Source organism: Vicugna pacos, chromosome 14 (genome assembly GCF_048564905.1).
Source record: "Vicugna pacos chromosome 14, VicPac4, whole genome shotgun sequence".
NCBI classification, from domain to species: Eukaryota; Metazoa; Chordata; class Mammalia; order Artiodactyla; family Camelidae; genus Vicugna; species Vicugna pacos.
The window spans coordinates 6214774-6239674 of NC_133000.1; the positions used below are offsets into that span (position 1 = coordinate 6214774).

Consider the following 24901-nt stretch of genomic DNA (forward strand, 5'->3'; position numbering starts at 1 on the left):
GACTCACACTTACCATCCCAGAGACCGGGTGGAGACTGAGGGGAGGAGAGAGAGCTGTGGAGAGGTAGGAACTAGGTGGCAGTGGTAGGGGGAGGAGGAGAATTTTCTGTAAGATAAGGTTACCCAGACATGGCTGTGGTTCTGTTACAAAGACCGCTTCCTCCCTGACCCAGCGAGTGGTGCGCTGTGTGTGCCCGCAGTGGGCCGTGGAAGGGGTTGCTGATCAACGCAGTGGCTGCTGCCTACCGGCCAAGCCAGGGCTCCCAGTCTGCTCGCCTCTGCCAGGAAGCTCCTGTGAAGTGTTAGTCCAGTAGAAAGTCATCCCCAGTGCTTGCTTCTCCAGGAGACTCCAAAACGCCAAGGAGGGTGCAAGATGAGCCATGGGGTCCAAGACGAAAAGAACATGTATTTAATCTTGCAATCTAAAAATCAGGAAGTGAAACTTGACTCAGTTTTAATATACAGACTGAGAGTCTTGTGTGTACATAATTTATAAACAAATATACCTGTCATAGGACCGCACAATCAAAACTGTTGGTTGATGGGGTGTGGGATCATAAATGTTTAGAGACCGTATGAAGGGAAAATAGCATGAAGAATAAATGGTGCTGGGGGACTGAAAAGCCTGATGCATATTTTTCAGCATAAAATGTGACTGTTGGCTGATATAGGTAGCTGAAGATTTGAGAACAGCTGATAAACAGATGTCCCAGCCAGGGGAGGACCCCAGCTCATACTCGGGTCGGTGAATGGGCTGCCCCACCACCCAGCTCCCTCGAGAGCACACCTGAGTCAGGGTTTGAGAACTAAAAGGATCTTGACCTTGACTTTCTGTTCATGTGTCTAAAACATAGTTGAAAGCCCTGTCCCCCGCTGACGAACACAGCCAGAGCAGTCGAAGTTTGATTTTTGGAGGAAAGTCTCCGTTAACTGACCTAAGATTCTTCCCCATGAGAGCGGGTGAGCACAGGCGGCAGAGAGAAGATGGGTCTCTGGAGATGGGCCATCTTCCAAAATGTGCCCCATAGATTACAAGCGTGCGGGCGGATAACAGGTGGCACAGGGAAGAACAGGTTCTGTACAGCGAGACTGCTGAGAACCTTTAAAGTACTAAAAGACACTGTGATCCTTGGTTTTCCAAGAAGGCGAGGTCTCATTTAAGTACAGACACCCCTCCTTTTTTTTTTTTTCGCAGAGCATAGCAAAGGTACAGTGTTTCACAAAATGCATTTTAGTAAATGCCACCCTGAGGGGTCTTCTCCCCTGCACCTCTCAGAATTCACTCTAGACTCACTTCTAAGTAGCGTGGATTGTTGAATTATTTCAAGGGGACACATCTACATTGATACTATTGATTAGTATTGAGACTATTACTATTCTTAGCGATCTTTACTTATTTTCAATGAGCCCAAATTAACTAACAAAACATTAAGTGCTTCTATAGCGCATTCCCAAAGGCGGAGAAGTATGAAAGGGAAAATCGCAATGAGTCCTTTTCTCCATAAAAGCACTGACAGCACAGTGCGCCTAACTGAACACAGCACAGTGAATTGTCGCCAGATCTGCTGAGTAGCTCATTGTTAGACCTCAAGAAATGACAGACGCAATGAGTTTGTCAGTTCTGTCTTGCAGGAAAAAAATGGCACAAATGAATATTTGGGAGAATAATCTTTGTCAGTAGGAAAGACATTTCCACTGGGGGTTATAAGAAGGAGGCGGCTGGAGGAGTAACAGCCACCATTACTGGATGCTTAGTACGAGCCAGGCACGGCTTTATCTCACTGTATCCTGATAGCAGTTCAGGGAGGTAATTCTCACGTCTCCATTCACCTCTAATAGATGAGAAAATTGAGACTCAGGGAGGCTAGGAAATGCACGCACAATCACACAGTCAGAAAGCAGTAGACCCTGTGTTGGACCTGGGCTCTGTGACTTTAAAGAACACACAGGCATCCTCTGGGCCCCAAGAGGCAGCTGTGTCACTGACCAAAGCTGCTTGAATTCAGCCCTGCAGCAGCCCACAGTCAAGGAGGGGCATGTGTGCATGGAGCTTTGGATGGCAGACGTGTCACAGGTCCTGGATGGGGAGGGCGCCTAGCTTGAGCCAGAGTGAGAGTTAGGACTCTGGGTATATTCTGGGCATAATCCAGAAAAAGGCCCATTTTCTTAGTGTTGGGAGAGTTTTGTTGCCTTCCAGGCAGACCATGTTTTACCAGGGACCGTGGTGACTTGAGCTAATACGGAGGAATGCCTGAATGACTGATCCAATGTGTCCAGTCACTGGACAGTTCTCTCTATGAGCAGATCCCTTGGACAGTAAAGAATTCTTAAAAATTTTGCATCACCCAGACAAAATCAGTACTTCAAAACAAACAAAAACAGAAGTATGAGAATGAGAGGAAGCAGGGAGATCTTTGGTAATGACAGATTTTCAAACTGTTGGAGCGTCAGGTATTAGATCCCATCAGACATGGAACATCATTCAACTACAGAAAAAGGAGTTTTCTCTCTAGTTTCCTTGAGCTGGGAGATGGATCACGTTCTCCGCGTCCTGAGGCTGCAGTTTTGTCTCTAATAACGTGTAAGAAGAGGTGTGATGCTCCTGTTTGCTTAGTGGCTGCTACAGTTATCACTGTGCGGCTTGTTTCTTCACTAAGTGTTTCCTCCCAAATGGTTGATTTGAAAGGGGCTCCTGCCCTTTGGCATTTATTGTGTCCATAGGTCAGTGGAAATCTTGGGCTTCCGAAGTACCTAGCAAGGTCAGCAGAGCTCTGCTGCCTCCCTTGTGCCCGTATCCCAGGACAGGATACACTGGTCTCTTACCTTTTCCATTCATTGACTTCTCCAGTAAAGGACTTTTTGACCGTCAGAGAAACATGAGGGCCTGCATGGCCAGAGTTAACGGCCCAGCCTCTCTGGGTGCTCTGCAGGGGGCGGACCAAGGGCTGGTCATTCCAGAGTTCTCAGTGCTACCAGCTGAATCGTGAGACCCCATCAATTTGAGCGAGGGTTCAAGACTGACTTTTAGGAGGAGAATGATCAGTATGAAATCAAGAAGGATCCAGATGAAGAATCCAAGGAAGGAGTTTGGATGAAAGGCCAAATATATTTAAATTGCATCTTTGCTTTTACGTAGATAGTTTGAATGACCTTAGACCAGTGGTTCTCAAACCTGAGTGTGCATCAGAATCACCTGGAGGGCTTGTTAAAACACAGATTGCTGGGCCTGTAGGTCTGGGGAGGGCATTAATATTTGCATTTTTAACAAGTTCCCTGGTGATTCTGATGTTGCTGATCCATGAACCACACCTTGGGAACCAGTACATTGGACCATCGACTCTTAGAGTTTAAGTGGATCTTAGAGTTATTAATTATTAGTCTCTTAGTTTTACAGGTAAGGAAACTAAGTCCAGAGAGCTTGCTTTGCCAAAGACAAACAGCTGGTTAATGTCAGGTCGGGGCCTGAATACTCGTCATGTGCCCGTTCCAGGCTATTGCACTGCCCCCCGCTTCTGCTTCTGTGTCTTGTCATGTTTTTCCATGGATGTGCATTTTGATTGTCCTGATCTAGACCGTAAACTCCTCAGGAGGACACTCACTATTTAATTTAGTACAGCAAACCTTGTTTTATTGCACACCACAGAAACTGTATTTCTTGTTTTCTTTTTTTTTTTTTAACAAGTTGAAAGTTTATGGCAACCCTGCATTGTCAGATGATAGTTTAGCAATTTTTAGCAATAAAATATTTGCTTTGTTTCTTAGACATAAAGCTATTACATACTTATTGGACTACAGCATAGCATAAACATCACTTTTATATGCACTGAGAAATCAAAAAAAAAACCATATGACTTGCTTTATTGCTGTATTTGCTTTATTGCATTGGTCTGAAACCGAATCCACAGTATCTCCAAGGTGTGCCTGTAGAGTCGAGGAGGTAACAGACCTGGTTTTAGAATCATACTGACCAGGGTGTGAATCCTGGCTTTGCTACTCTGCATCTGGGTGACCCTGGGCAAGTTATTCAGTTTCTCCAAGATTCAGTTTCTCATCTGAAACATGAGACTAACTGTGGTAGGCAGAGTAACTACCCCCAGAGATGTTCACATCCTAATCCTGGGAACATGTGAATAGGAGATGTTACATGGCAAGGGGGAATTAAGGTTGCTGACCAGTTGACCTTAAGACAAAGAGATTACCTGGGTGGGACCCAGTGTGATCACAAGCGTCTTTTAAACATGGGAGAAGGAGGCAGAAGAGCTGGTGTTGCAAAGACACGATCAGCCATTGCTGGCTTTGAGGTTGGAAGGGGCCACAAGCCAAGGAATGAAGGAGATCCCTAGAAGCTGGGAAAGGCAAGGAAAGAGGGCGAATGCAGCCATGCTGATACCTTGATTTTGGCCCAATGAGATCGATTTCAGACTTCTGACCTCCAGATAATACATTTGTCTTGTTTTAAGCCACTGAGCTTGTGGCTACTTGCCCCGGCAGCCACAGAAACCTCGTACAGTCACCACGTGTCCTGCGTGAGTTTAAAGGAGACGAGAAGTGTTAAGACGCCAGCCTGAGAGCCCCTTCCACAGAGACGAGGACTGAGCCTTGCACACAGAAATTGTTCCATCAGCAAGATAACTTTCTGAGCGCCGGCTTTTCTGAATCAACCTGGTTCCTTTCATGCTTGAAGCTCGCCTTTCCTTCCTCGGCTTGGCCCCATGTCTGAGCTGACTTGTGTGTCTGACATAAAGCTTTCGTTAGAGTTGGATCCCTCTTCCCTGCAGCCCCAGCCCTGACTGCCTCCCAGCCTTGCTGTCTGCGTTGCTCACTTTTCAATTCCAAAAAGTGCTTTGGCATAACTGGGAGTGAAAACCCTGCCAAGGCGAATCCATCAACAAACCAGGTCTCTGATGGGCTTCACCGAGGAAGGGAGTAAATGGATTCTGAACATGTGTTCTCCTTCCACCACTGTCTGTTTCTGATGTGGCCGCTGCCCCATTTATCAGGTAGATGTCAGTGGAATTATGAATGGAGTTTGTGCCTCTGAGCGCTGGTGATTGTTAATTCAGCCTTTCAGGTAATTTTCAGACTGCACTGCAGTCCCCTGTCTTCTGATTTTTCTCCTTGTTTATTTATTCCACAGCCAAAACTGTGTCGATGCATACCCCACCTTCCTGGTCATGCTGTGGAGCGCAGGGCTTCTCTGCAGCCAAGGTAACCCAGGCTTCTCCTTGTGTGTTCTCTTTCTGAAATGAAGAGGTTTGAGTGCAGGCTTTTTGTTGAAAAGACTGCCTGACCTCCAGCTCAGATCCGTGAAACCCCGGAGGGGTGAGAGCCCTCCAGAGGTCACAGAGCGGGTGCGGTAATGCATTGCTAACGCCTGCTCCCCAGCGGCTGGTGGAGAGCGCAGTGCTGACGGGCAGGTTTAAGGCTAAGTGTGACTCAGAATACAAGGGCATTATCAATGAGAGCGCCTGAGGGGTCTATTCTGGGATGGCTGTCACTTGGCTGTCCTGCTAATAGGCGCCTGGCTTGGTGGTCCTCCTTCGGGCCTGGGTCCAGCCTTCCAGGTTATCAGCAGCCCACAGTCTTGACTACAGCAAGTTGACTCCCAGAGTTGATTTAAAATGCTGTGGAAATCAGAGTCTTTTTGGTCCCCTTTGGAGACTGGCTTTGTGTCTGGTGAAGGCTTGGCGTGACCTGGCCGGCTTCCACACAGTGGCCCAGCAGTGCATGAGCAAAGGCCACTAGTGTCCTCTGATGAACGATTTCATCCTTCACCCTCTTACCTGTTCTATAAAGTAGGTAGAGTGGAATTATTTCCCCCTGGTACCTTTGAGGACACTTTGATTTAGGGAGATAAAGTAGCTTGTTCAAGGATGCTCAGCTGGCCAATGACAGAGCCAGGATGGGAGCCCTGGTCTTTCAGGCTAAATCCTGGGTTCCTTCACAAGTATCCTCCTACTTTATTCGTTTCCATAAAAATATGTATCAAACACCTACTGTGTGCCAAGCCCTGTCCCTGGATACACAGTGATAAATAAAACAGAGATGGTGGTAGAGCACACAGCAGATGGCAAGATGGACCAGAAAATAAGGGAATGGATACATTATTGCCAAGAGTGAGACGCGCCATGAAGGAAAAGAATAAGGTACCGTGGTGGAGAAGAGAGGTGAGGGATGGTAGCAGAAGCCACTCCCGGAGCACCATGTGGCCGTCTCCTGTGCACCAGAAGGCGATCTGTAAGCTCACCATTTATTTCCCACTTTCTGTCCTCAGTTAAATAAGAAACATGTCTGGCATGACTTGAAAAACCAAGTCAAACTACACTTACTGTAGGAGTTATGATTCCTTTCATGTCTTGAATAATACTTGGTATAGATGAATGTGGAATTGTTCTAGTTAGATAAAAACAAACAGGGTTTGAAGGGGCCTCAGGGCCCTGGAAATATGCACTTTCTGCCAAAACAAGTGCTGGCATTGCTGGGAGACAAAAGTGTCACTAACCCCTGTTCTATAACCGTCATTTCTTACCAATATGGCAGATTGTAGGATTTTTTAGGTGAAAGGAGCCCCAGAGATCATTCCAGCCCAAACCCATCACTTTATAGAGCAGGAACCCAAACCCCAGGGGAACTTACTTACATCTGAGAATTTTAGACCCTGGATTGAATTTTAGCCCAGGCCACACCAGAGGTGGGTGCCATTTCCTCCAAGAAGGCAATGAATTAAGCCACTTGGCACCCTGATTTCTCTCAGCTCATGTTCAGTTTAGTTCCCAGTAGAAGAGAGACTGGCCGGTAAGTTAGAACAGAGCCATCCAGAAGGGACCAACCAGGAAAAAGTTTGTCCAAGGTGAACTGTGAATGGTGACGATGTTGTGACCTTCAGAAAACAGGCAAACCTCACAAGCAGTTTTGTGCTTCTGTTTTCTTATCTGCCACGTAACACTAGTATTGGGGGAGGCAAGGGGGAGTCATGGGTGAACATGGGCTTTGGGGGTAGACAGATTGGAGGCACCTCCGAGGACACTCACTGCTGGGTTGTGACCCTAGGATGCTACTCACCTTTCCTAGTCTGTGTCCCCATTTGTAAAACAGGAATAACTGTTCCCAGCATGACTGGGACAGTGTGCTTGAAGCCCCTGCCACAGTGCGTGACACACACCGGATTGAACCATATAAAACTGCTGACACCTGACTCTGTCTGATCCACAAAGTGGCGCTTTCATACAGTTCCACCCAATAGAAGTAAATAAATGTTATTTTTCTAAAAAATATTTTATTTAATTTATTTTTTGTTTTGTTTTTGTTTTTGTTTTGGGGGTAATTAGATTTATTTGTTTACTTATTTATTTTGCTGGAGGTACTGGGGAGTGAACCCAGGACCTCATGCGTGCTAAGCATGCGCTGTACCACTGAGCTCCACCCTCCCCCCATAAACGTTGTTATTGATGGGCTGGTGGTGGTGATAAAGCTGTGAAATCAGACAGACCTAGTATCAAGTTTTGCCTCTTCTTGGTCCACCTCACTGACCCTTAGTCACTCATTTGACACACGTTTTGTAAGCTTGTATGTCCCAAGCGCTGTGCCGGGCACAGAGACGGTGGCCAGCCAGAGATGGCTACCCCTGGGGATCTTTTGATCTGGTAGGTGACTCTGGGCAAGTGGACTTCCTTGAGCCTAAATGTCTTCATCTGTCAAGTGGTGACGGTAATGTCCTCCTTACCAGGCAGCTGGGAGGATCAGAGACCCAGGTACCCAAAGGGCCCGGGGCAGTGCCTGCACACAAAAAAGTACTCAATCGATGCACTTAATTTGGTATTTGAATAATGCTGGGGGGTTTCAAAGAGCTTTTATACCCATACTTCTATTTCAGCCTCATAATAATTCCTGATCGGTAGGGAAGCTGTCTTCAGCCCTTTGTCCAGAAGTAGAATTAGTTAAGCATTGGCTCCCAGTCGTCACAGTCCTGGTGGAGCTGGGCTTTCTAACTCTCAGCTCAAGTTCGTGGCTCTGAGGGTCATTTGGCTTGTGGATATTCCTCACGGGGCTGGAATGCAAGGGGCATTTCTTTCCCTAGAGATGGTTCCTAAACGGTGGCATCTGTTCAGAAAAGATCAAGCGCTGAGAGTCCGGGAGGCCCACAGGTCAAGGGTGTACTTTGAAGAGAACCAGACTCAGAGCGGGGCTCAGGGTTCAAGTTCAGCTCTTCTCCCAAACACACACACACACACACACCCCAGCTGACGGCCTTACTCAAGCCCCTTGACCACTGGAGCCCATATTTCCACATCTGGAAGTAGAAAGATGATACCAGCCATGTGAGGAGGACCCCAGTTAGACAGGGGGTATGAGAACACCCTGTAAACTACACCATGATGTCAGCACAAGGAAGTACGACTATCATTAAAGGTCTTTGGTTTCTTCCAGCCCGAGGCTCTTTGCTGAGCTTCCCATCAGCCCCGACTGTCAGAACCCGAGGCCTCTGCTGGATTTTGTGACCAGCGTCAACAGCATAATGACTGTATTAATGCTGGGCCAGCAGCATCATTTGGCATCTGTGACACTGACACGGGTGTTGTCCTTTCTCCACTAGTGCCTGCCGCCTTTGCTGGGCTGATGTACCTGTTTGTGAGGCAGAAGTACTTCGTCGGCTATCTGGGAGAGAGAACTCAGAGGTAGGCCCCTGGGGCTGTTTCAGAACCGTGGAGGGAGTCACAGTTTTTCAACAGAAGGAGGGATCGTTCACACAGACCATTAATGCCGACGGTTAACCTGTGGGACCATGTGGGGTTGGAGGGCGGAGCTGCCTAGGAGCCTTCATCCTTTCCTCCTTGGACTTTGCTGGTTCTGAAAATGCAGCTGGGGCACTTGACTGGTTTTCCCATGAAAAAATTCCTCTACATGCTGTTGGGCTCACAAAGGATGCTTTAACGCGTTCCCTGCAATCCCACATCCTCCACTCCCACCCTGCAGAGTCTGGGGCTTGAATGAGTTCTGTGTCTGGCTCCCCAAGGCCTTCTTTGAGTGAAACATGTCATTGTTTGCCTAGAGAAATGAGAACTAAAGCCTGCACCTTGTGATAAGTTCTCTTGAGTAACACATCATCCGGAGACCGGCAGAAAGAATGTTGAGAAAGTAGGGTAAAATAACGTGCAGCAAACAGAGGACATGGAGAGAGCCAGCACCGTGTTGCTTACAGACGTTGCCCAGAGCGGCAGTGGTACTTTGACTAGACCTGGGTTGGGAAGTCTGGATGTTAGTAGAATAAATGCTAACACTCACAGAAGAAATGTTCGAATTACAATGTGCCACCAGTTCCTTAGCAATCAGAATTCCCAGTGTACCAGAAGGGCTCCAAGGGCCAGGAGGATGCTCTGGGAGCCTGCCGCCCACACACTGACCCCAGCCGCCCCACCATTCTTCCCCCTTGTCTAATTTCACATCCCTCTCCGTCTGTCACAATAGCACCCTTCTCTAGAGGATAATGGGCTCTCCGTTGAGAGAGCGTCCTTCAGCCGTGACAAAGGCAGTGACATCCCGGGAGATCGGCAGGTGAAAGCACTGCGTCTGGGGAGCCCGGGAGCCTGCGAAGCTGAGTGGTTTCGGGTGGTTTGAGGGGGAGCTGCAGCCGGAGAAAGTGGCTGTCCCCCCATCCGCCCTCCCCTAAGCCTGTCTCTCCCTCCTGTCTCTCTGGGGGCGTTTTTTATTTATCCTCCCAAACCACAACTCCATTCTCTCTCTTACCCTTATCAAAGCTGTCCTTGGTGGTCTTCATACTCTTTTACCCTGGAGAGCCTTTCCCCAGAGGTTTACCTGTTGTCCAGAGTCAGAGGAGACGGAGTGTCTATGGATGAAGTGACAGGGTTCTGCTCTCCTGGGCTGGCTCCCTCTACTGGCTTCCTCCTTCAAGGACCCAGGGATTCAGCCCAGGCACCGGTCTCCTCTTCATCCATCACCCCTTGCCTGAGATCTTCAAGTTGCTTTAATTCTGAGGTCATCTGAGAGGCATCACAAAATATGTCCATCATCCAGAGGCTCTCGTCATTTTAATCACTACTAGCCAATGTACAAGAGGTGGCAAGAAGTAAACAACGGATATAGACTTAAAACTTGACGCTTCTCTGGACCTCACTGAAATGTAAATGGCCTAAGCGCTTAAGTCCCTCCCTGGTCCCCCCTGCTAGGCGGTAGTAAAACCATCCCAAGGCCCCTCAGCCCACTGCCTGTGCTGGTTCCGGACCCTCCCCCGACGCCTGCACCCGTAGCGTTCATTACTACCCAGTCCTGCTGCTCTTTCCTGCTGGACCACACGTGGCCCCACAGTGCTTCTAACACGGCGTTCGGAGCAGCCATCAGCAGTAGGAGTGCTGTATGCTAGATGAAGTGTCTGATTCTAATTTCATCAAAATATAGCCTAAGGGGCTCTGTGGTCAGGCCAAGGGGCTTTTCAGTTCTGCCTTCTAGAAACTACTTGCTAATCTCCCTTCTGTCGTGGAATGTCCTCCTCCCCCGTCCCCCTTCTGTCCCTGGTCTGGGTCACCCTTTGACTCTGCAGACACCGTCATGCCCGTGGGCTCTGCTTTGGTCCCTAGCCTCACTAACAGGCTCCTTCCCCAAGACTTTCTTCCTTGGCCACTAGATAGCTTTTGCTCCTGCCCAGAAGTTGCCTTGACCCTGCCCACCGGAGAAGTTCCAGAGTCATTTTTGGTCCTGTGGGTGGGTAAGTCATTCCTTGATGTACCTCCCTCACCAGAGCTTCAGCGTTCAGGCTCCAGGCTGCTCTGCAAGGACTTGACAGCTCCGTCCCCTCTTCCTTTTAGAAGTTGGTGGCTCTTATTCTCAGTCCTTCATCCTACATCCTGACCCCTGTCTCCTTGTCCTGATGAGGCCATCTGCACCCCCTTAACTACACTGCAGCATTACTACATACATAACTACACTACACTGAATCTTAGTTTCTTTTCCTTTCATTCTGAGCTACTATCTGGGCCCAAACTCAATGGCAGTTGGCATGACAAGACTTACTTGCCTTTTGTCACCTACCTGGCATCTAGGCTGCTCTGTCTTCCTGTCCCCTAGAGTGCTGCCCGCTGTCGGAGCACCCACTAAATTCCTCTTTGCAATTTAAAGTTCTTTGCTGGGTGGGCAAAGATTGATAACTCGAGGCTGGTGAACCCAGGTCAGCCAAGCCCACCTTCTCCTCACTGTCCATGCCCCCGGTCCACTCAGCATCTGTTCAGGGCCTTTACTGACCACCTGCTCTGAACAGGCACGGGGGCAGCTGTGAGGCGGTAACGGTCAGCACAGCGGAGCCCTTGCCCTCAGAGAGACCCGGGCTCTCCCAGAATCTGGGGCACCGGGCAAGACCCAAAATAGTGAACTTACAGAAATGACCATGGACACAATTTTGAAAAGAACTGGCCCCTCACAGCCATTTCTCCCCTTAGCATCAATATGTCAGAGTCTCTGCCCCCGCCCGCCAGTAAGTGGAGCATAAGGTTACTTCACCAGGGGTGGGAGACAAACTTGCTACTTTTGGAGCCCCTGGGGGGAGTACATGGGCATCAAGGCTGGTATTTCCACCGTGAAACCCACCAACCAACTGCACCAGAATTGCCTGGGGTGCATGTTAAAAACAGATTCCTGAGCCCCACCCTGGACTCATGGAACCAGTATCTCTGAGGCAGGGCTGCAGGAATCTGAAACTTAACGACTTCTTCAGGTTAACTTCAGAGTTGGAGAATCACTGAAAGCTGTTCGTGCTTCTCTTCTGAGAATGATTCATTCATTTCAAAAATAAGTATGGGGAACCTGATCTACTGGAGAGGAGTAAATGAAGGAGGCTGTATCTGCCCTCACAGATCTTACCATTTGCCTTCCCTTTAGAAGTTACCAGATTGAAAGTGCTATTTCTTTATTGAAAAGAACAGGATTTTAAAGCCAGAGGGACTGCAAGGTCTTCTTTTCTACTCCTATTTTGTGTACATTTCTGTGTGAGGCGGGGAGGCTTGGAGGCTTGGCCAGGGCCACACTGCAGTGATGGGGCTGGAACTCGGGTCTCTGGATGCCCGCGATCACCTACCCCACACCACAGGAACTCTTCCTAGGAGGTTCGGGCACATTCAGGATGGGAATTGTTCGGCATATCGCATCTTCCATGTTTCCACGTGGGCTGTATGCTGTGTGTGAAGGGCACGCTTATTTCAAAACTAATAACCAAGTCCTAGTCTCCAGACTCTGAAGGAGCCCCAGGAAGTCAGCGTGGTAGGAAGAGCAGGACCCTGGCCTCTTCCTGGCTGTGTGACCTTAGGCAAATCACTCAACCTGTCTGCTCTCAGTTTCCCCACCTGGAAAACAGGTTAATAATAATAATACCTCACAGAAGGGTTCTGAGAATTAAATGAAGTCACAGATATAAAACACCTGGCCCCTCCAGATGCTTAATAATTCAATTCTGACCTTCCCCACCCCATGTAGAGAGAAGTGCTTATCAACCTTTAGAAACAAAAGAGAGAGCTTGGTAATTCAAAGGTTAACGATGCTGCGAGTGCACTGAGGCCCCTGGCTCTTCCTCTGCTCTCTGCTTCATGTCAGGCTCTCCAGGGCTTTGCTGGGTCTGGGGCAGGCATCTGCACACACCAGGCCCACCTCCCAGGGCCATGGCCCGTCTCCGAGCTGGAGAGACTTAAAAGTGCAGTGAATGAAGGGCCGGAGCTGGGGACCTCCGTTCACACTTAGCCTTGCACATGCTGGGTGTGTGCTGAGTTTTGGAAGCATTAAAGCACCATTGCCCCATGTCCTTTAGGGGAGATGTGCCTTGGGTCCTTGGAAACACCCTGCCCAAATCCAGAACACTACTATTTCATCAGAAGGCACTCCTGTTTCATCCTTCACTGCAGATTTATCTTGAGCATGTTCTGAAATAGCTTCACAAATCACTTTTCCTTGTTTCTGTAATGAGCATATGGTGGCCCCATTCATGTGATAAATCTGAGCCACTGCAATATTTGACTTTTAACAGTTTAATTTCTCTGAAGCCTCTCTTCTCTGGCTAAAATAGACTCCTTTACTTTCTTTCCACTTCCTTACCAACATTAGCAGGTAATTCTCTCTTTGTCTGTGAGGGCCACCTTAACAAAATGCCACAGACTGGGGGGCTTAAACAACAGAAATGTATTTTCTCGCTGTCCTGGAGGCTGAGAGTCCAAGGTCAAGGTGCCGGCGGTGTTGGTTTCTTCTGAGGCCTGTGCCCTTGGCTCGCAGATGGCCATCTCCTCTTTGTGTCTGCACGTGGTCTACCCTCGTGCGTGCCTGTGTCCAAAACTTCTCTTCTTGCAAGAATACTAGTTATAGAGAGTTAAGGTCCACCCTAATTTTTATTTATGATGATAGCATTTTACCTCAGTTACCTCCTTACAGACCTGATTTCCAAATACAGTCATTCTGAGGTGCCAGGGTTCAACATGTGAGTGGGGAGAAGGGACAGAATTCAGCCCACAACACTCTCTTTTGGGACCAAACTTTTTTCCCCAATAAAGAGACAGACTGTCTCACTTTACGAGCATGACTGTGAACAGAAAACCAAGGAGAAAGGACCACAGCTGGCCAAGGAGCAGGGTGCTCTCGGCTGGCAGTGCCCCTCAAACTCTGACGTGCCCGTGAGTCACAGAGGGAGCTTGTCGAAATGCAGATTCTGATGCAGGAGATCTGGGGAGGATCTGGGAGACTGCATTTCCATCAAGCTCCCTGGTTGGTCCTGGAACACTGTTAGGAGTGAGGGGGTCGGTATTCAGCTGTGCAATGATGGTCAAACTCTCAACAAAGGAAGATTAGGAGTTACGTGATGCATCTTTGGGTCCCTTGCAAAAAGATAAAAGGATTTTAATGTTGAATCAATGGACACCACATTCTGCTCTCTGATTACAGCAGGATGGGCTGAGCAGCATTAAGGCACAGGTTTGGATGAGCTGGCTGTTCTCGTGGGGCCCTCCTGATTGCCAAAGGGTCCCCTTGCCTTACTAACAGCCTTAGTGACCCATTTGGCTGGACTTTCCAAACATACTAGCGCCACACAGACGGAAGCGGCAGAGGAGGCGGGGAGCCTGGGCGGCCGCTGGCTGTGCACAGCGAGGTGGTCACGTGTCACTGGGGAGCTGCCTCCTGACCCCGGCTGATGCTCTGTCTAAGCAGCTTAGGATTTAGAGCCTCTGTGAGAAGATGAATGGACTAAAAAGTCTCCCTCCCCTGATTCACTTAAAATGTAAGGGCCTGCCTTCCGTCGCTGGGGGCCAGCTCTCATTAGTGTGAACATAAATTATTCCCAGGCAGCCTCAGGAGACTCGATCAAGCCCTCAGATGCCAAAGCACCTCTTAGATTCCACCAGCCTTCCTGGATCATATAAACCATCCCTTCTCACATGGAGACACTGCAAGTCCTACATCAAACACAGCTGCCAGCAAGGCTCTTACTGGCGCCCCTGGAGCAGCTGTGGGGTGGGTCTTAGGGAGCCCACTGGTTCCTAATCCGCAGTCCTAACCCTGATGACCAACAGAAGCCACCACCTTCACGGCATCAGGAGCCGGAGTCCTGACAGCACTGCAGAGCCCTAGAGCAGAGCCGCCCTGATGGTGATGGATTTTGAGGCTCTTTAACTTGGTTTTGAGGTAGATGCAACCACTAATAATAGCTAAGACACTCCCATCCTTCATGTGAAACAAATGGAGCATTCCTGAGTAAGAGGGGCTATAATTTAAACCCCGTGAATCTCAAAGTGATAACGTTTTTTGTTGAATTGGTGTCATTTGTGCTGCTTCTACAGTCTTTCCCTTTCCTTCGCTTGCAGCACGCCCGGCTACATATTTGGAAAGCGCATCATCCTGTTTCTGTTCCTCATGTCCCTCGCTGGGATCTTCAACTACTACCTCATCCTCCTTTTTGGAAGCGACTTTAGAAACTACATAAAGACGATCACTACCACCATCAGCCCTCTCCTTCTCATCCCCTGACTCTCTGCCGAACACCGGGTGGCTGTGCGCATCTAATCAATACCTAGAAGCCACCATAACTCAACCCGTTAAAAGATGCAGCTCCTCATTAGAGAGCTGTAAATCTCACCACCCTCTGGGCTTTGCAGCTTGAGTTAACCTTGCTTTTCCTGGAAGAGACCATCTGCATGTCAGCCCCGCCCCCTGCACATGGCCATGGCCCCAGATTCGCTCTTCAGATCCCTTCTGTGTGTTTCTTGACTTGCCCTGCTTTCTGAAGATGTTTTGTGATCAGATTTGGGTTTTAATAAAATAAAATGCAGACACGTGTTAGAGGCTGGTGGTTGAGTTTTTTGTGGGTCTATTGCTATGGTTGATAAACTAGTTTGTTTTCCTTAATGATAATTTTTAAAATGCTATAATTACACACACAGACACACACACACACATGCCTGGAAGGTTGCCGGTGGTCAGCTGTGATTGATTATCTCTGGGTGAAGAGGTGTGGGGGTAAGTTTTATTTATTTATATTTTCATGTATTACTTGAATTTTTTCGTGAGCAATTAATACGACCAAACAAAGAAACAGACGAGATACAACTGAAGATTGCCTTTTCTGGGAGGTCTTTCCTGACTCCAGGTTGGTCTAGTGTTGCCCCCTGCCCTCCCTGAGCACCCTCTGCACACCCCAACCACAGCAAATCCATATTACAATGTAAAGATGTTTATTAGAATGTGTCACCCTTCCCCACTGAATCATCAGCTCTTGAAGTCCCTGAGGTCCTATTCATTTTGATTTTCTTGTGCCAAGCTTAAAGCCAGGCACATACATAGCAGGCACCCAAGGGCTCACACTATTTGGGAGCTCAAAAAACATCCTGTACTGTAGGCGTGAATTTTATGAGATTAAGATGCGGTTTTCCCCAATGGTTTTAATGAATGAATTGTGGAGAAATGCAAAAGCAAACAACACCCCCCCAAAAAAACCTATCCTTCCTATAGACAGGCTTCCTTAAGAATTTTTTTTCGTTAAGAATCTTTTGTTGACCCCTACTCACACCCCACGAGAATTAGGCTGGCATCTTCCCGTGCTCGCATCATACCCAGCACACAGCGTATCATTCTTTCTCTCAGGGAGGTATGCCCTTGAACTGTGGCTAGTCTGAATTGAAATGCCTTGTACGTGTAAAACGCACACCAGATTTTGAAGACTTAACATAAAAAATGTTAACTATCCTATTAATGTTTTTATATTGACTCCACATTGAAATGATCATCTGGTGGGTATGTTGTGTTAAATAAAATGTATTATTAAAATTAACCTCACCTGTTTCTTTCTACTTACTGGGACAACTAGAAAATTTTACATTACAAATGCAGCTTCCATTGTATTTCTATTGGGCAGCACTGACCTAGAAGTTCTGGGGGAGCCAGCAGGGTCTCCCAGCCAAAAAAAAAAAAAAAATACTGGACCTCACCCCAAGCACTTTCTTTTTTTAGGTAACGAGTCCTCCCAGACGATGTTGAAAACAGTGCCCATGAAAATTAGCACAAGAAGCAAACGGGCCCTGTCTCAATCCGGAAAAGAGTTCTTTGAAGCTTGTTACCATATGATCATGAGAGTGTTTCATTAAGTATTTCTGATCACAGATGCGGCATATTATTAAAATATCATTTTTACAGTCACCCTAGAGGCAAGGGTTATCTGACTACAGAGAGAGAAACAGCTTGTGGAGCTGTTGTATAAATGAAATTACTAGAAAGCAGTGCACTCGATTGCGTATTGGCTCGGGGGCTTTTTCTTATTAAAATGTTTAGATAGCAGTTTCTGTTCATTTCTGCAGAACTGCTCTCCAAATTAAAAATTTGGCTTGGCGTGCCAATAGACCCGAGTCCCAGGAGAAGTTCATCTTCCTTCTTTCTTATTATCCTGGCCTGAGCACGCAGACGCGGCGCTGATAGGTGGTGCAGACTGCGAGGAGCATGTGTGTTAGAAGGCCCTGCAGCCCTGCGAACTGGCACACGCCGGCTGGCCTCAGAGAAGTCAGCACAGACTTCAAGAAAATCAGAAGCTCTATCTATAGAAAAGCAACTCCTCTGTCTCCCTTTTGATGATTTTTGAAAACAATTTTTAATGGAAATTGGCCTTAACGGTTGAGGAATCGCTGCAAAAATGGACAAGCTATTAATAGACTAGAAACCACTGCAGAGACAAAATGAAACAGAAGCCTTCTCAGAATTCCAACTAAAAAAAGAACTGCTCAGCCAATCAACAAGAGGGCAAAGGAATGAGCATTCGGCGCATGATTACTTGGTTCCGCGCGGATACATTCCGGTCCTCACCGGCAGTGCTATGGCAACCGGGACGTGGCCGCAGCGCCGTCTGGAAAGGTCTGTGCTCACCTGGAGCCAGGAGGCCACGCCCGCCGGGCACACAGCCCCTCTCCCACCCCACCCCCACCCCCAGTTATATTTACACTTATCAATGCGTTGAATGCATTGGCCAGTGGCATATGAAAAGGGTGCTGGCTGAGTCTTGTCTCTGGAAAAGGCTTGGGGGGTGGGGAGGGAAGGGTGTGTGTGTGTGTGTGTGTGTGTGTGTGTGTGTGTAGTTCATGCCTGCCATGAGGGAGAAAACCCAACAGCATTCTGTGATTCAGCTGACACGTCCTTTCCATCGCCCTTTCAATCACCTGGGCTAATGGGGACCACAGAAAGCAGAGCTAATGACTGAACATCATCTCATGTTTTACCCTGTTTCAAAGCCCTTCCTTTCATAAGTTCCCTGCCTGCATTCTTCCCCTGAGGTGGGGCTGTTCTTGAGACGGGAAATGGGAGAGGCCAGGCAGAGAAAGAAAGTGGGTCTCCAGGAAGTTGAGGGTTGCCTGTGTCCTGTTCTGCAATGTCCACTTTACCTCAGAGAGGGAGTCTCAACTGGTGTGTTATCATGAAACAAGTCAAAAAAATCTCTCACCACAAGGCCTGACTTTGATAAAATTCTAAAATAGACAAACAAGTAAATAAGCCATTATTTTTAATCATCACTCTTTTCACTGTTCTGTTGGAAGCATCAGGAAAAACTCCTATCACTCAGAGATAACTCAGTGTTTGGTTCACTCAGAGCTGAACTCAGAGAAAAGGAGAAAGAAATGCCTTTAAGGGGGCAAGAAAGAGAGGAGAAAAGAAAGAAAAAAAATCAGTATAAAGTGGAAATGTTAGAGACACTTTACAGCACAGGAGGAATACAGACTACACTGCTGAGGGCTGTGTGTGCCCACCGCTTTGTGCCACACCCAGGGCATGAACCCTGGTGACGGCTCTGCTTTCTGCGGTCTGGTCCCCTTTATCAAATAGGGCTGAGCACAGCTCTTGGGAAATTTGGGTTTATGACATCACTAAGTCATTCGTGGTGGCTGAGAGTCAGCTATGCCCTCAGGCCTTGTTACCATATTATAAGAAAGCAATTCTCAGACAAAATTTGGCCACAAATACAAACCTTTTGTAAACAAACTTTCCTTAAAAAGGAGTCCCGGGACAGAGCCATGAACTTGACGGATTCTACTTCTTGACTAGTAAGTTCCCCTGAGGCACAAGCAACAAGATTCCAGAGGTAGGACCCTAGAGCTGGTATGAGGCACCAGGAACTGTAAGCAGTGGCTGGTCACAGGACTGTCTGTGGACCAACCTCATCCCCACGGACAGGACCCTAGGCCTCCTGGACTCCAACTGCCTCCAAGTGCTTTACCCAGTCTTCCCAATCTGAATACCTTTCATCTTACCATTGAGAGCCTATTTCTGACATCCATCATGTCCACTAGTAAGCCCATCATTTCACCAATAAAAACTCATTTCTCACACTCACTGTCTTAATTTGCAAAGCCTCAGGTGATGCCTGAGATTTGAGGAGCTGCCATCTTTCTGATATATTGCCAGCTGACCACCCCTGAGGCTGAATTTTCTATTAGAGCAACTACATGCCCTGAGAGTAAAGCCTTCCACTAATGCAAACTTGCGTGTCCATTCTCAATGTCAAGCTATTTTCAAGTAAATTATGGACATTGTAAACTCATGCTCTCAACTATTACTCCATAAAATCTGCAATATAGATTTTTTAAAATTGATACAAATAAACAATGAAGTACCGATATTATTCTTTTTGACCAGAGAATCTTAAACTCGTGGCCCAGGCGTGAAAATAACAGCTAACGATGACCACCTTTCATTATGGGCAGGGCACTGGGTTGAGTGCTTCTGATCCGGCTGCTCACTGAATCGGCAAGATAAACTGATGAGCTCGGCGTCATTACATCCACTTTACGAAGGAGGAGAGTGAGCCTTAAAGCGAGTAAGTGACCTGGATCACAGAGCTCAGAACTGGTAGACGTGGGATCCAGGTCTGGACCTCCTGGGCAGGGACGCTTGAAAACCCTGAAATTAGTCTCAAAGTGCGCACGTGTGGGCATCCATGTTGTTCACACTGTTTCCGGGGCTGAGCGGGGAGGGAGCGGCGCGGTAAGGGTCTATGACATTCACTGGATTCTTAAAGGCTTTCAGCACCAGGGTCTGAATGGACTCATCCAGAATCCAGACGCCGTGTCTGACAGCTGCCTGTTGTAAGTCATCTAACTAATGGAGGCACATAGCAGATGCTTCATTTCCTCTTCCGCGAACAGATGTATTGAACTGAGTCTTTTAATCTAAAAACCCTGCGTCATTTCCTAATTTATGGAAAAGATGTCAGGTAAGAAAAATCACATTCATAAGAAATCAATTGATCCTTTGCACTTTCCAATGTAGGGCTGGGCTCAAAGAACGAGATGGTTCTACACAGTAACAAATTAAAACACAGGTCTTTCTCATACTGTCTGTTAAAGAAATGTGACTTGAAGAAATTTTTGTGAAAATGGGCTTGCAAGCCTTCCAGACTTTATAGGTGATTTCTAACTCTATGGTCCTTGGCTGTTTGAAAAAATAATCTACTCCCATATTTATCTGCACCAAAGCAAAATGGTGAAATTTCCCTTGGCTTTGGTGAGGTGTTGACAGAACAGGTAATTGAAATATCTTACTATTGCTGAAGCAAACTGACTTAAAAAAGAAGATGAGGTGGGACAGAGGAAGTAGACGTTCTCCTGAAATACTTTGTCCTTCTGTTTTCCTTCAGAGGTAGCTTGCGTGTTCATGGAGCAGTATTTCAGGAATTAGTACAGAAAGAAAATATGTGGTTTCTTTGATTCCTTCTCAAGTCTCATATGTTTATCTTAAAAATTGCCTGAAATTTTTATAGAAAAAAGGTATATAAATTTTACAAAAACTCAAAGCACGTTCTACTTACACGTGCCCAGCAATCCAGCACTTTAAGTGCCGCCTGGCTTATACTCTAGAAATTAGGCTAAAACAAGTAAATGCCTGATTGTCCTTTGAGGCTCATCCCCCCCTTATACAAAGAATTCTGTGAGCGCCGAAGCTTTGCTCAGTATAATATGAGGATTTGGTTATATTAATGCAGAAATTCATGAATTTCCCACTATAATGCTTGAGTACGCAGAATTGAGAACTATTTCAGGTTAGTATATCAGACCTGAGAGAGAAATTGGTGTGGAAATTGATTTTTCCAAAGCCTCAACATTTCAAATGCAAAACCTCTTTTATCTGGTTACTTCTGGGGAAATAACGGCTGGGAGCTAATGAACGGGCAGAGACACCAAGATAGCCCCGCTCCGCGTTGGCCCTAATTCCACTTCCACCACCAGTCCTTGTGGGTGTTAACTTGTAGGACTGAGCTCCTAGGAAAAATCTCCTCCGACTGTCAGCCGGTGGCCGGTGGGCACTGGGGTCACTTTCACAGAGGCTGTTGTCATGCTGATTCATTCACAGCCTCTTGCCTGATCCCCCATCCCCAACACATGTGTGTGCCGGCAAAAGTGAGGCATTTCAGGCTGGACGACAGTAAGAGGGCCTTTGAATGTGAGTGGCTTCCTCCTTCTTCAAACACCTAGAGCATTCCCACTTTGCCCCAGTATATGTCTCCTCCAAATCTTCCATTCATGTTTACACCAGTCTCCTCAACTAGATTGTAAATTCTATGAGACGAAAAGCCTTTGTCCTGCATTTGCCTTGAATATATATATTTTTTAAAGTTGAAGTACAGTCAGTTACAACGTGTCGATTTCTGTTGTACAGCACAACGTCCCAGTCACGCATAGTGGCAGAAGCTTCGCAGAGGGTGTACTCTCTTTAGTAAATGGAAAGCTTCACGAGGACAGGAACTACGGATTAATCATTATTGCGTCTTAGGTAGCATCCAGTTTAATGAGTGATCAGAAGAAATCCTCAATAATTACCCTGGGGAAACTGAAATAGATAAAGCAGAGATGAGTGGACCAAGTTTTTGTGATGCTTCACAAGAACAACTTATGACGCTGGAAAACGGGGAAGGGGCAGTGTTTAGTTTTCCTCCTGGCATGGGAGCATTTCCCTAGCGTGGGCTGTTCGGTCTTGTCTTGGAACACTTTCTTTATTTGGCTTCCACGAGGCTTGCCTACCTACTTTCTTCCCCCCTGGGCAGGAGGATCTCTTGGATGTATTTTAACATCTACATAGAATCCCTGAGTGCTCCTTACCCTTGCCAATTTCTAAAATTTTGTTTCCTACGAAAAAAGATACCTTTTTTTAACTTGCAGATTAAATATCCAATTTCCTTCTTCTCCCTTAGTATGTCCACAGCAAAATCCTGAGTTCCTCAACCCCCAAATCACTTTCTGCCCCACCCCTGACGTTGGTTCTCATTTCAGTAAGTGGGAACTCTGTACCCACTGCTCAGGACAAAGCCTTGGGGTCACCTCTGACTCCCCTTCCTCTCATCGTGCACACCCAGTCCTCAGAAAATCATGTTGGTTTTTACCTCCAGAAGATATTGTAAAAACCTGGCCGTTTCACTACTCTGTCACCTCCACCCTGTTCTAAGCCTCCACCATCACTGCAGCATAAACTCTGTGAAGGCACAGACCTGGTCTGTTTTGTTCGTCACTGTATCTTCAGTTCCTGGAGGGAATACTGCCGGGCACACGTAGGTGCTCAGTTGCTATTTAATGGGTAGATTTCTTGCCTAGATTATTGCAGTAATCCCCTAACTCTGGATTTCTCAGCCTTGGCACTCCTGACATTTGGGGCTGGACAATTCTGTTTGGAGGCTTCAAGTACATTGTAGGATGATTAACCATATCCCTGACTGATACTCAGCAGAGCCCTCGGCACACTTCCCCACCCCAAGTTTTGACAACCAAAAATGTCTCCAGATGCTGTCGGATGTCCACTAGGGGGCAGAACCATTGCCACAGCTGGTCCTCCCGCTTCATGCTCACGCCCCGTAGTCTCTGAGCAGCCAGAGTGACCCTCCAAACATGTAAGTCAAACCATGGCTTCCTGTTGACTCACAGTAAAATCCAGATACCTTACAGCACCTGTAAGTCCTCTCCCTTCCCCCACCCCTCCCTGCCCAGTGCTCCCTGCATCTCAGACACAATCTTTGCTTGTCTCCGGGACACACCAGGCACGTTCCTGCCTCGGAACCTCAACAGTTACTGTCCCCTTGCCTGGAACATTCTGCTCCCAGATTCCTATGTGGAGCCTATGAAGCAGAGTCCTCTTCTGTCCTCGGCACCCCAGCCCCTACCTCGCTCTGTGCCTCAGTAGTGCTCACCACCTGTTGATGGACAAATGTGTCCAGAATGGCGCCTGGCGGTGGTTAGGTGATGGGTGAATGGCCGGTGGCCAGGTGGGTGCACATGGAAGATGGTGGCTCTGTCGAAGATCCTCCTTCACCTTCAGTCTTTGGCTCTCTCCTAAGTCTTGCCAAATCACAGCTAGTTCTCTTTCCTCCTAACACTGAACATACGACCAGAACTCAACAAACAGCATGAAAGAACCAACATAGACAACGAAAAGCATCACGGGAGATATCATCCAGAACCCAGCTTGGACCCAAGGATGTGGGCTTTGTTTGGGGTTAACAGCACAGCTGAGTGATTCCTCCTAGAGTCTGGGGTTGGACTGCCTGGTACAGCCAGGTGTCCTCTGATCCCCTGTGTGGTCATTGGCAAGGACATTTCCTACCTGTGCCATCAGGCCTTATCTGTAATGTGACAGAGTTCCCTGGGCTGTTGTGAGGATTAAGAGAATTAATTATACACGCAAATTACTTAGGTATGTAGTGAGCCCTGGATAAATACTTGCTAGTGTTACTAGTCTGTGTATTTTCTGTCTTCATGAGGTGCCTGGTGACAAGATGAAACGTTGAAAGTTTCTGCAAGACATTTGCTCAGTCAGTCTACACGTATGGACAGCCTACAATGTGCTATGCTGTTCTAGGTCCGCGGACGTGTGTTGAATAGGACAAACAGGGTCCCTGTCTTCCTGAAGTTTACTTTCTGTTTTGAGGACATGGGCCAATAAGCAAATTAACAACAAGTTATCAGATAGTGGTAGGCGCTGCGATAGAATGAAGCGGGGCAGGGTGAAGAGGTACGGAGGGAAGGGGGGAGGGGCATTGCTTTAGGTTTCATGATCTGGACAAATTGCTTTGAAAGGCAGCTTTTATGCTGTTACCTGAATAACAAGGCAGCAGCCAGGCAAACACCTGGGGCAAGAGTTTTCCAAGCACAGTAACCAGCTCATTCAGAACCCCAAGCGGGGATAAAACTAGGTGTATTCGAGAAGCAGAAAGGAGGCTGGTGTCGGGGCAGTGGGGTGGGGTGCTGGGGAGCATGATGGAGAGAGTAGGTGAGAATGGGGTTGGAGGGACTGAGTCACGAGGCACTGGAGCCCACAGGAAAGGGTCCAGCTATTTTGTGAAAGGACTGGGGACTCATTGGAGGTTTAAAGCAGGGAGTGACATTTTCCAAAGGCCCCTCTGGCTTCTGGGTGGGGAATAGACTGCAGAGAGGCACGCATGAAAATCAGTGCCCTGATGGGGGACAATGACAAGCAAAGCACGTGACCAGTGGGGGTGATGATGGCGGAGTTTCTGTCAGGATGTGATGCTCTGATGCAGCGCTCAGTTCTGATGCTGACACGAGCCACAGCGCCCAGTGAGGATGTGGTCCTGGCCCATCCTTGCTACCCAGGAAGGAGGTTGGCTTAGCCCTTCAGGCCTCCTACTTTTTTCTCTCCAAGGAGATTTTAATGTAAACCTGTAATGTGAGCAGTGTCGGGGCAAAAGGTGAGACTAGACTCCCTTTACTTCTAGAACTTTCTTCCATGGCTTCTAGAAATATTAAGAAAATAAAATAGTGTTGAGTCTAAAGGGAGAACAACAGAATCCAGACAGATGCTGACCAAGAATCCTGTGCTGACAGTGGGTTTATTTATTAAATAGTACATTTCGACAGCGGCAGTAACTACATGTGGAAAATGTTTGTTTCAAGAATCTTGGGTGAAAAAATACAAAACACAGAGACTTCTTCCAAAGGTTAAAAGCTGAAGGGCCCCGTGTTCTCCCCATTTTGTAAGTTTTATTCTGAATGAGGCCATATGTTTCATATTTCATAAACAGTCACTGGGTTGGAAGGATTTATTTTTTGGATCCAGTAGACTGAAGGCCAAAGGGTTCTTTTGTTTTTGTGTTTTGTTTTTTGAGGGCTTTTTTTTTCTGTTCTAATTTGGACCCCTATCTATAGATCTGCCATTTTCCCTGCATAGAGTACTTTCCAAAATGCAAGGAAGAGGCCAAGTGAAGTTGTCAGAGGTCTACCTCCTGGCTCTTCTGAAGACCAAACCATTGCTGACGATAGGACTTAAGTCCCTGAAAGTGGTCTTTGGTCCGATGTTTGCCGAGTTAGTCCGTGCAAGATCACTTCTTGGGCAACCTGGGCTAGGGTTGCCAGATCGAGTATAGAACACCAGTTAAATTTAAATT

General features: G+C 47.4%; 1 protein-coding gene across 2 annotated transcripts in view; it reads left to right on the top strand.

Annotated features, from left to right (window-relative positions):
• ALOX5AP (arachidonate 5-lipoxygenase activating protein) overlaps positions 1-15315 on the top strand; it is a 62876-nt gene extending 47561 nt beyond the window's left edge. For both annotated transcript variants that reach the window (XM_072976077.1, XM_031684650.2), the window contains exons 5-7: positions 5138-5208; positions 8594-8675; positions 14844-15315. In XM_072976077.1, the coding sequence (XP_072832178.1) occupies positions 5138-5208; positions 8594-8675; positions 14844-15006 (316 nt within the window). In that variant the 3' untranslated portion in view covers positions 15007-15315. The remainder of the gene's footprint in view (positions 1-5137; positions 5209-8593; positions 8676-14843) is intronic.
• Positions 15316-24901: the final 9586 nt, after the last annotated feature.